Below are 12,114 nucleotides of genomic sequence, written 5' to 3'. Positions count from 1 at the left end.
CCAGTCCCTCCCTCAGCACCCCCTCCTCTAGTCCTCCAGGGATCCCTACTTCTTCTGCCCAGAGCCCTCTAACCCTGCAGACCCCCTGGCCCGGAGCCATTTCCCCCCTCCTTCTCTCCTCCTCTTTATCACACTTAGGCTTTTTCCCCCTCAGATCCCTCCTCACTCCTCCCAGACCTCTCCCTTCAGGCTCAGGCCTTAACCCCACCAGCCCCCCTACAGGCTCCAAGCCTGTCTCCTCACATGTAGCAACATTAACAACAACCAACACTTTCCAAGCTTTAACTGCATTCCAGGCTTGCACTTACACACGCTCACAGCAAACCTCTGAGGTGGGCTTTATGAGTGATCCCCTTTAAAAGGGAAGTTCAACAACTTTACTTACTCAGCATCCCAAAGTAAGGGGTAGAATCAAACTTCAAACCTGGCCTTTATGACACCCGAAAACCACCAAGATTTCTCAAAGGATGTCGTCAGGACTACTTTCAAGACTTAATAAATTTTACGTGAAATATCCATCATGTCACAGGTGTCAGTTCTGCCTCACAGGCCCCTTTCAGGTCCTCTTCACACCCCGCACCCGCCACTGTCCCCAGACCTCCCCATCCTTACTCAATGATCACAAAGCAGCCTTAACACACCTCCCTTCGGTTCTTCAGTTTCCTCATGTCTCCCTTTGATCCCTCAATCTCAGCCAAGCCGGCATCACCCATTCCCTCACCACACATTCCTCTCCAGCTTCTGAGCTCAGGCCTCCTACATCATCCCCAGGGACTCCTCCACTTGGGTTCCACTCCAGGCTAAGATACTCTTAAGACTGGTCACCACCCCAGGCACTTTGCACACCTTGACTTGGGCTCACCACTCTCAGGATCCCCGGAGCCCTGATACCCTCGGCCTGGTGTCTGATTCCTCGGTCCTCACCCTTCACCCAGGGTCCACACAAATCCACTTTCGCGGGCCTCGGAAATGTCAACACCTCGGGCAAGTGGCTTCAGCCCCAGGCCTCATCAAGGATCCTTGAAATAGGTTCTCCTAGAGCTCCGAAAGACTCCTTAACCTAGCTGCCGCAACCTCTCAGGCCAAGCCCCTTTCAAGGCCTCGGCCCATGTTCTCCTCCAGCCCCTTGGCCCGTCTTGGATGTAAGTTCCCCTAGCCGCCTCAAGATGGTGTCGCCTCGGCTAGTGTCTTCTCAGCCCAGGTCCCCTCCGCCGTCCCACTGTCTCTGCTCACGCCCTGTCGCCAAGGTCTGGGCCCCTTGGCCCTCAAGCCTGTGTCCCCCCGCTGCCTTGGATCATGTCTCCTCATCCCGGAACCCCCTCCGTCCTCTTGGGCCGAACCCTTTGTGCCTGCCCCGCCGCTTCAGGCCGTAACTCCTTCGGCCCGTCACTCAGCCTAGGTTCCGCCGGCCCGCGGCCCGGTTCTTACCCAAAGAGGCCAGAAAAGAAGGACTGCGAGTTCTTCACCTTGCGCTCCGCTTCGGCCAGTAGCGCTATCGCCTCCGCTTCCTTCCCGGAGTTGTCCATGGCGGACGCAAAGGGACTCAGCAAACTGTCCGAACCGGGCCCTGGGAAGACTCTGCCCTGGCCCGGCCGCAGAAGACAGGTCCGGGGAGCTTAGCGAGCTGCGTTGACGTCGCACCGGCGCGCGCCGCCGGCCGCCCAGCACCATGTGACTTACGCCGACCAACCAACAGCCTCGTGACAAGGTGCGCGCCCCACCGGCCACGCCCCCGCCAGCCTCCGCGTACCGACCAATGAGCCGCAAACTCCAATCTGCATCTGCAAGACTTAGACGCGTACGCACAGCAGCTTACGGCAGTCTCACTGCCCACGTGACTCGGCCTAAGCCAATCCAAATCCTCGCCGTGAAGATCCGCCCCCAGGGCGCCACCTTCCTGGTTCTTACTCCACCAATTATCAGCTGCCCTCGCTAGGGCCCGCCCCTCCTTATGGACCTTGAGCACTGGTCAGCTGACGGCCGACCCTCACGTGACAGTCGACTGGCGCAGAGCTTAGTACCGCCGCATATGTGCTTATCTCCCGCGGTTCTCTTCCAATTGGAAGGGCGTGTGTGGTAAAAAAGAAAACATTCTGCCTTTTCATGCGCCCTCTGCCGACGACCGCTGAAACTGGTGGGCGGGGGGAGGCTAGGAAAGTACTCCAAAGACCGGAAACAGAACTTTGAGAACAGAGGTTCTCTAACTCTACTTGCTTAAGAAGTTGAACAGTTATGTGAAGTGTGTACAACAGGCAAATGTACAGACACCAGTGATTGCCAGAGGCTGGGGGGAGGGCTGAGTGGGTACGGTTTGGGATAATGAAAGTTGTGGATACAGTGGTGATAGTTATATAACATTGTGAATGTAGTTATATAACTGAATTCTACACTTAAAATGGCTAAAAATAGCAAACTTTGTGTTAACGTATTTTACCACGGTAAGTTTTAGGTTCACGCACACTACGCCCTAGATCTTGGTTTCTACCACCGTACTGCAATAAGGGAACGAGGGGCAGAGCATTATGCAGATGGGCCCAGAGCATCTTGTAGTGCCAGAGTGTAAGGCAGTGCTAAAACGAAAACAAAACACACGCACAGTGCTGGGGGGAGGTCAAAGGGGCACTGGAGCAGGGCTCCCAGTGGCCACAGCTGGAGCAATTTGAGTAACAAGTAGTATTGGATTATAACTCCAAGTATAAAATCATCACAAGTTCACCACCACCATCAGTAGCCATTCAGTTGACAGACTCCTGGCGACCCCAACTGTTGGTGACCCCATTGTGTTAGAGTAGAATTGTGCTCCACAGTTTTCAGTGGCAGAGTTTCCGGAAGAAGACTGCCAGGCTTTTCTTTTGAAGTGCCTCTGGGTGAGCCGGAACCTCTAACCTTCTGGCTAGCAGCGGAGTGCGTTAACCATCAGCATCATCCAGGGAGACTGATACAGATTTTTAAATGATCGAATAAATAAATGGGGGAAAACAGACAAATTTCCTAGGCAGAAGAATTCCAAATAATTTATGTAGATACCCCACCCTCACGGAGGTGGAGCATAACTCCTCATTCCTTAAGTGTGGGCTGCATATAATAACTTCCTTCCAAAGTGTACGGTATGGAAAGGATAGGGAAAAAAAAAAAAGAGTAACTTTATAGTGCAGAAACACTGCCTCAGCCAGGTGATCAAGGTCAACATCAACAGTGATAAGTTATGTTGACAGCATATACCCTTGATATGATGTAATGAAAATGGCACTTTCCCTCTCGTCTTCTTCCCTAAAACCCATAACCCCATGTCTAATCAGGAGAAAAACATGAGACAAATCCCAATTTCTAGAAAATACCTGACTAGTACTCCCCAAAACTGTCAATCTCTGAAAACAAGGAAGTCTGAGAAACTGTCACACCCAAGAAGAGCTTAAGGAGACATGACAACTAAATGTGATGGGATGCGCTGGATGGAATCTTGGAACAGAAAAAGGACACTCAAAGCCACTGCCGTTGAGACGATTCCCACTCATGGTGACCCTATATGGCAGAGCAGAACTGCCCCATAGGGTTTCCAAGTCTATAGTATTTATGGAAGTAAACTGCCACATCTTTTTCCCGCAGAGCGGCTGGTGGGTTTGAACCAACAACCTTTAGGTTAGCAGCTGAACACTTAACCACTGGGCCACCAGGGCTGGTCAAAAAGGACATTAAGCTAAGGACATCTGAATAAAGTACTCTGTTAAGTGCCATCAAGTCAGTTCCAACTCATTGTGACCCGATGTACAACAGAACAAAACATTGCCCAGTCCTGCGCCATCCTCGCAATCGTTGCTACCTTTGAGCCCACTGTTGCTGCCACTGTGTCAGTTCTTCTCATTGAGGGGCTTCCTCTTTTTTGCTGACCCTCTACTTTACCAAACATGATGTCCTTCTCCAAGGAGTAGTCCCTCCTGATAACATGTCCAAAGTACATGAGACAAAGTCTTGCCATCCTCACTTCTAAGGAACATTCTGGATGTACAGATTTAGTTCATTCCTCTGGCAGTTGACAGCATATTCAACATTCTTCACCAACACCATAATTCAAATGCATCAATTTTTTTCAGCCTTCCTTATTCATCATCCAGCTTTCACAGGCGTATGAGGCTATTGAAAATACCACAGCTTGAGTCAGGTGCACCTTAATCCTCACAGGTGACATCTCTGCATCTTAACACTTTAAAGAGGTCTTCTGCAGATGTGCCCAATGCAATATATCCTTTGATTTCCTGACTGCTGCTTCCATGGGTGTTGGACAAAGTATGGACTTTAGTTAATAATAATGTATCAATATTGGTTCATTGATTGTAACAAGTGTACCATAACCACGTAAGATGTTAATAATAGGGAAATGGGTGTTGGGTATATGAGAACTTTCTGTATGATCTTTGCAATTTTTTCTATAAATCTAAACGGTTCTAAAATTCAAAGTTCATTTTAAAAATTCAGGTTTCAAGGCTCTGCCCCCACCTGATTCAGATTCTGAAAGCCTGTGGCAGGACACAGGAGTCTGCGTTTTTTCCCACAAGCTCCCAGATGACTTGGTTGCAGACAATCCGGGAACCACTGTTTGAGAAAATGCTGTTTGGGGTTTGGCTGAGCAGAGTTTAAGGCACAAGAAACCTCCGCCCCACTCTTTTCTTAAACAGGCTCTCCTGGACCACCCACAGGTGGCTGCCACTGTATGCTGACCACAAATTGGGTGGGGTGATTCTGAACTACCACCAGTAATTTTGGTTCCGTGTCCATCAAAGCGGCACTATTCTAAGAGCTCCCATGTGTTTTAACTGTTAAGTTGCAGGGTAATTTGTTGTGCAATAATAGAAAACTAATATACCCACGGTTGCTGTCAAGTCAATTCTAACTCATAGCAATCCTACAGGGCAGAGTAAAACTGCCCCATGGGGTTTCCAAGGCTGTACACTTTGCAGAAGCAGACTGCCACATCTTTCTCCCACAAAGTGGCTGATGGGTTTGAACCGCCAACCTTTAGGTTAGCAGCTGAGTGCTTAACCACTGCACCACCAGGGCTCCTGATAACTAATACACCACCCCCAACCCTTTTAGCCAAAGACATTTCCAGAGCCATGGAGTTTGACTTGCTGTTTAAGCTGTGACCCGGGCAATTATAGCAATACCACGAGTGTTTGTTCAACGGGAGCTAAGTTTATATGGTGCACCCTGCCACACACTTAATTTATGTTTTCTCATTTAACAGATACATGGCAGATGGCGGTATGCATCTTTCATCCCATTTTACAGATGAGAAAAATGAGGCCCACACAGGGCAAATGACTTGTCCACAGTTATGATGAACGAAGAGGAGCCAGGATGCAAATTCAGGTTCACCTGATGCCTGGGATCCTTCCCTTAACCATGGAGCCCCAACTGCTTTAAACCACTTCCTCCTCTGCTCTTCCCACTCTTGAGCACTTAGCTGTAAATGCTGCCCCTCTGTGAACCATCTGACACCACCCTCTGCCCTGCTCAGAATACAGCAGTTGTAGACACAATCACACTGCGATGCCATCGCCAGCTCTGCTGCTCTTTACCATCTTGGCTGATGGCACATACTTAGCTGCTGAAGCCCCAAACCTGCACAGCAGGCTTGACTCTGCCCTTTTCCTACCAACTCTCCCCATGATGTGCAACCTGTCAACAAGTCTGCAGAGTCCAGCTCCGAAAGGCATCCCTAGTCTGTGGGCTTCTTTTCCTCTGCACTGCTACCCTCACCCCCACACTCCCAGCCCAGGCCACCAGCATTTTTTACCTTAGAGTCTTCTATCCAATCTCTGGCTTCCACTCTTGTTCCGTACAGCCCATTCTTTATAGCTGTCAGAGAACGTTTTTTAAAAGGTACTGCTGTTCTCAGCTGCTGTTAAGTCGGCCCCCATTCTCATGGCGACCCCACGCACAGTGGAACGAAAAGCTGCCCAGTCCTGCACCACCCCCATGAGTGATGGTCATTCAGACTATTGTGATTCATAGGGTTTTCCTAAGTAGATTCCCAGGCCTTTCTTCCTAGTCTATCTTAGGAAGCAATGCTGAATCCTGTTCAGCGTCGGAGCAATGCAGAAGCCTCCACTGACGGATGGGTATTGGTTCTACGTGAGGTACTTTGGCCAGGAATGGAGCCCAGGTCTCTGTCATGGCAGGCAAGAACTCTACCACTGAGGAACCACTGCCCCGGTACTTGCTGTAGTAGGTGCTTAATAAATGCTTGCTGAATGAATGTACGAGTTAATCTGTCCAGCTCCCCCCGCCCCAAGCCACCAGCTCCCCCAGGGCAGGGACTCATTTTTCTGTTCTCTGTCACGCTGGCACGCGCCAGGGCTCAAGGCCCTTGTGGGATCAACAGGCCAGGGAAACCAGAAGATAGCTGCTTGAGAACCCAATTTAATAAAATTTACAAGTAGACGGGTACAAAAAAAAAAAAAAAAAACAACAACGACCTAACAATGTACGAGTCACTGGGAGATGAGGGTGGAATCCGGAATGTAGGGAGCCCTGCCCTGGTGAGGGAGGCCCAACAAGCCGGGTCTGAAGGGACTTCCCACTGATTCTCTACGTGTCCGCCTCACCTAACACACACAGCCAAGCCCCGAACCTGAGGCGAAGGCTGAAGTGTAACGCAGATCTAATTTTCTCCCTCCCCGCCTTCAAGTTCTAGAAGAGGTGGGACAGAGAGAGGGGAGAAGAGACGGTGAACAAGGAGAATAGGCCTCCGGCACTCAGAGGATGGGGTGGCACACGTGTCAACAACTGTGCAACTCTCGTGCCTGCGTGCAGGTGGATGCCCCTTGTGTTTGCTGTTTGGGCAGTCTGTGAGTGAAGCAAAGGCAGGAGGGCACCCTCAGCACCGGGACAATGTCTTCCCTGGACGGAGCCTGGAGAGCTTGTGGGGCCTGGCCGCCCAGCCTGGCCTCACCACTGCAGGGGGCCAATGTCAGCCCCTATCTCTTCCTCCTCTTCCTCCTCCTTCAGCTGGAAGGGCTTCACTGGCCACTTCACCCTGACCATGGGCTCCATGTGATCCTGCAGCCGGTGCCGCTTCATGTGGGCATTCCGACTCTTGATCTTGTCGAACACCCTGAGGGGTCACCAGAGGGCTCAGCATCAGATGGAGGGAGGCTGGGGGTCTGTGTGAGCCCCCCACAGGAAGGGGGGCCAGGGAGCAGAGGGCCGGTACCTCTCACACTCTCTGCATGGGAAGACGCCCTGGCTCTCCACACTCCCTGGTGGCTCGGGGGTCCTCTTGGGGCCTGTGTTGGGACTGGAGCTGAGGATGGACTCCCTCCTGTAACTCTTGGTCTTTAACTTTAACTCGGGAGTTGGACGGTGGCTGGATCTCTCCCGAGGGCTGCAAGTGACCTGCAGAGAGGGCAAAGGTGACATAAAGGAGCTCACCTCCCACTCTCCTAAAGGACATGGGGGTCAGAGAGCAAAAATTCTGCTGCAAGGAAAGCCCTCCTGTGGGAGCACCCACCCCCAGCCCTCCCACCTGGGTGCACAACAGAACTGGGTTCCAGACAACAGCCCCCACGGTCCCTACCTTCTCTTCTGTCCTCTCTACCTCCTCTGGTTCCCTTTTGACCCTCTTCTCTAGCCCTGGGGCTCGGCCGCAGTCAAACTTGATCATCTTTTTCCAGATGTAATAATACTCAATACACTGTGAGACCGTCTTTGTCTGGATCTAATAAAAGAAAATGCATGCTAGCTAAGAAGGCCCCGCACCAGCAGCTACAAGTGTCACCACGAAGGCCTGACCCCTCCACCCCACTGGGTCAGTCACCATCTTTTGAAAGCCCTTCTGCTTGGGCTTGGTGTCTCCCTCCCCCACCTGCTACAAGGGGCTGAGAATCACCAAGTCCTCCCCGGCGGTGAGGAGGTTCAAAGTGAAGCCACACAGTAGCCAAAAACATCAAAACATCTCAATCCTGCACAGTCTCCGAGCAGCAATTCTACCCCGGGAATCCCTCCCTATCGGAAGACACAAAGAAGGGACACAGTCACGGATGATCGCCGCAACATCAGGCTTAACAGCCACATGTTTACTAACTGGACCTGATGAGAAAACTAGAACGCCTCATGCAGTGGGACATTACACAGCCATCGCAACCATCAGGTAGGGCCGCCAAAGTGCTGGCAGAAGGTGGTCCACAGGCAGAGGGGGAAGTTTGGGTGAGAGAGGGATGTTTTGATCCTAGGACACTCTGACCCCACCATTAGCTCTTCCCTCCACTAAGAATGGATCCTGACAAACATAATTTCTGTGAAATAATAATAATAGGTAACAGAAAAGTCTAACTGCACTAGTCAACACCCATGGAAGCCGCAGTCAAGAAATCAGATGACACACTGCATCGGGCAAATCTGCTGCAGAAGACCTTTTTAGAGTGTTAAGAAGCAAAGAAGTCACTTTGAGGACTAAGGTGCGCCTGACCCAAGCCATGGCGTTTTCAATAGCCTCATATGCATGTAAGAGCTGGACAATGAATAAGGAAGACTGAATTGACACCTTTAAATTATGGTGCTGGTGAAGAATATTGAACATACCATGGCCTGCCAGAAGAACGAACAAATCTGTCTTGGAAGAAGTACAACCGAATGCGCCTTAGAAGTGAGGATGGCAAGACTTTGTCTCATGTACTTTGGACACGTTATCAGGAGGGACCAGTCCCTGGAGAAGGACATCACACTTGGTAAAGTAGAGGGTCGGTGAAAAAGAGGAAGACTCTTAAGGAGATAGACCGACACAGTGGCTGTAACAATGGGCTCAACCATAGCACAGGACCGGGCAGTGTTATACACAGGTTTGCTGTGAATCGGAACCAATCGATGGCACCTAACAACAGCACTCTAGAAAGAAAAGTTCTCAGGATATTCAACTGGCTATTGAGCTCGCTCCAGAAAATACCTTCTTGATCTTAAGTTTTCACCTTTAATAAATTATAACTACAATTTTTGTATTCACAAACTAGGAATCAAACATTACATTCTCTAGCTATCTAAAAAATATCACTAATTTTTTTTAAAAAAGGTCAGGCTTCTGATTCTGGTCAAAATGGAGCAACAGGCAACAGATTTACCCTCAAAACAACAAAGGATACCATACTATCCAGCAATCCCACTCCCAGGAATATATCCTAGTGAAATGAGAGTCGTCACACAAATAGACATATGCATACCCATGTTCCCTGCAGCACTATTCACAATGGGAAAAAGATGGAAACAACCTAAGTGCCCATCAAGAGATGAGTGAATAAACAAATTATGGTACATACACACAATGAAATACTATGAAACGGTAAAGAACAATGATGAATGTGCAAAACAGCTCACAACATGGAAGAATGTGGAGGGCACTACTGAGTGAAGTAAATCAATCACAAAAGGACAAATACTGTATGAGACCACTATTATAAAAACTCAAGAAAAGGTTTACACACAGAAAAAAACAATCTTTGATGGTTATGAGGAAGGGGGGGATAACTCTGGTGAAGGGAAAGACAACATACAATATAGGGGAAGTACGCACAACTTGACAAAGGCAAAGTCATAGAAGCGTCCTAGACATATCCAAACACCCCGATGGACTAAGTTACTGGAGCTGAGGGCTGGGGATCATGGTCTCAGGGGACATCTAGGTCAACTGGCATAACATAGCTCATAAAGAAAATGTTCTACACCGTACTTTGATAAATATCATCTGGGGTCTTAAAAGATACATCTATTGATTCCATCCTGTCCAGAACAAAGGAAATGAAAAAAAAACAAAGACACAAGGAAAATATTAGTCCAAAGGACTAATGGACCACTTGAACAACACCCTCCACCAGCCTGAGGCCAGAAGAACTAGATGGTGCCTGGCCACCACCACCGACTACTCCGACAGGGATCACAATAGAGGGTCCTGGACAGAGAAGGAAAAAAAATGTAGAACGAAATTCAAATTCGCAAAAAAAGACCAGACTTACTAGTCTGAGAGAGACTGGAGGAACCCCCAAGACTGTGGCCCCCAGATACCCTGCTAACTCAGAACTGAAGCCACTCTTGAAGTCCACCTTTTAGCCAAAGATTAGACATGCCTATGAAACAATAACCCACGTGAGGGACGTGTTTCTTAGTTCAATCAAGTATACAAGACCAAATGGGCAACTCTTGCCCAAAAGCAAAGACGAGAAGGTAGGAAAGGACAAGAAACTGGACGAATGGACACAGGGAACCCAGGGTGGGAAAGGCGAGAGCGTTGACATGTTGCAGGGATTGCAACCAATGTCACAAAACAATCTGTGTACTAACTGTTTAATGAGAAAATAATTTGCTCTGTAAACTTTCACCTAAAACACAATTAAAAAAAAAAAAAAAAGAATGGCTAAAACGAAAATGACCGACCATACCAAATGTTGATGAGGTTGTGGAATAACTGGAAATAAATCTCATACACAGCTGGTAGGGACGTAAAATGGTGCGACTTTGGAAAACAGCTTGGCAGTTTCTTAAAAAGTTAAGCATACATCTACCATCTAGGTATTTACCACTCTGCCAAAAAAAATAAAGTACTTGTCTGTACAAAGATGTGTACACTAATGTTTATAGCATTATTTATTCCCAAAACTAGAAACAATCCAAATGTCCATTCCTTAGTTATTTAGTGCTGCTATAACAGGAATATTACCAGGGGGTGGCTTTAACAAACAGGTTATTTTCTCACAGTTTAGGAGGCCAGAAGTCCGAATTCAGGGTGCCAGCTCTAGGGGAAGGCTTTCTCTCTGTCGGCTCTAAGGGACGTCCTTGTCTCTTTTAGCTTCTGCTTCTGGGCAAACTCGATGTGGCTTTGCATCTCTCTTCCCCCATCTCACCTTCTCCCTCGCTTGTTTAATGTCTTTCCTATCTCCAAAGAGACTGACTCAAGACACATTCTACAGTAGCCCTGTGTTGTTAACATAACAAAGACAACTCATTCCCAGATGGGATTATAACCACAGGCACAGAGGTTAGGATTTACAACACATTTTTGGGGACACAATTCAATCCTGGTGGTGCAGTGGGTTAAGAGCTCAGCTGCTAACCAAAAGGTTGGCTGTTCGAATCCACCAGCTGCTCCTTGGAAACCCTATGGGGCAGTTCTTCTCTGTCCTATAGGGTCGATATGAGTCAGAAATGACTCAAAAGCAACAGGTTTGGGTTTTTGGGTTTTAATTTAATCCATAACATTCCACCCTTTGCCCCCCCCCCCTCAAAGTCATGTCTTTGCCACATTCAAAACACACTGACCCCATCACATCATCCTAAAAGTCTTAAATCAACTCCAAGTCCAAAATCTCAGCTTCTGAATTATCTAAATCAAATGTGGGTAAGACTTTAGGCAAATTCCATCTTGGGGCGAAGCTCCTCTTCATCTGTGAACCTGTGAAATCTAGATTACAAATTATCTGCTTCCAAAGTATAATGGTAGAACAGGCACAAGGTAGATATCTCCATTACAAATGGGAGAAATTGGAGGGAAAGAAGGCACCAAACAAGTCCAAAACCTAGCAAACAATTTACATTAGCTCTCAAGGCTTTAAAATAATCCTCTGCTCTTTGAGACCATCTGGGCAATGGCCTTGGCTCTCAATATCTAGACTATGGGTATTGGCCATGCTCCCTGGATTCTGGGTGGAGCCCCTCAGCCCTGGGCTTCACCTCTGCCTTCCAGGCCCACTGGGATGGCAACTCTGCTCCCCCAGTTTTGGACGGCCCCATTCTCCTAGTCCATCTGAGTGGCGATCCCACACCCTGAGCCCCAGCAGCCCCTATTCTTCTGCCCTTTGGGCATGGCAGCCCCGCCCCCTCAGCTCTGGGCAACAGCCCCATCCTCTTGGCCAACTTGAATGGCAGTCCCACACTCTGGAACCGAGCTGGTGAAGATCTGGCTCTTTGAAACCTAGGAGGCCACGGCCCCACCCTTTGAGACCCCAGAGACTGTGGACCCACCCTCTGAGACCTAGGCAGCTCGTCTCCCGCGCTCCTTCCAACAGTTCTTGGAAGACAACAGATGTAGCTCCTTTGGTCTGTTTCCTGCCTACAGAATTCCAAGAGGCAGAC

The 12,114-nt window shown here is 48.9% G+C and overlaps 2 protein-coding genes across 3 annotated transcripts in view; both read right to left on the bottom strand.

The window, feature by feature from the left end:
* Positions 1 to 1,709, bottom strand: part of NAPA (NSF attachment protein alpha) — a 31,243-nt gene extending 29,534 nt beyond the window's left edge. Inside the window, exon 1 of one of the 2 annotated variants that reach the window (XM_049900506.1) lies at positions 1,467 to 1,709. Coding sequence is in view for 1 of the 2 variants with exons in the window: in XM_049900504.1 (XP_049756461.1) it covers positions 1,429 to 1,526 (98 nt within the window). In the remaining variant the exon portion in view is untranslated. Of the gene's footprint in view, positions 1 to 1,428 lie in introns of both variants that reach the window. The other variant, XM_049900504.1, reaches the window with a different exon arrangement.
* A 4,609-nt stretch (positions 1,710 to 6,318) lies between these two features.
* Positions 6,319 to 12,114, bottom strand: part of ZNF541 (zinc finger protein 541) — a 54,298-nt gene continuing 48,502 nt past the window's right edge. Inside the window, exons 14-16 of the mRNA XM_049901353.1 lie at positions 7,577 to 7,717; positions 7,214 to 7,395; positions 6,319 to 7,114 (exon numbers count right to left, since the gene is read on the bottom strand). Coding sequence (XP_049757310.1) covers positions 6,949 to 7,114; positions 7,214 to 7,395; positions 7,577 to 7,717 — 489 coding nt within the window. The 3' untranslated portion in view covers positions 6,319 to 6,948. The remainder of the gene's footprint in view (positions 7,115 to 7,213; positions 7,396 to 7,576; positions 7,718 to 12,114) is intronic.

The sequence above is a fragment of the Elephas maximus genome, chromosome 11, assembly GCF_024166365.1.
Source record: "Elephas maximus indicus isolate mEleMax1 chromosome 11, mEleMax1 primary haplotype, whole genome shotgun sequence".
NCBI classification, from domain to species: domain Eukaryota; kingdom Metazoa; phylum Chordata; class Mammalia; order Proboscidea; family Elephantidae; genus Elephas; species Elephas maximus.
Note: the sequence above shows the minus strand (reverse complement) of the source record. Positions and strands in the feature narration are given on the sequence as shown.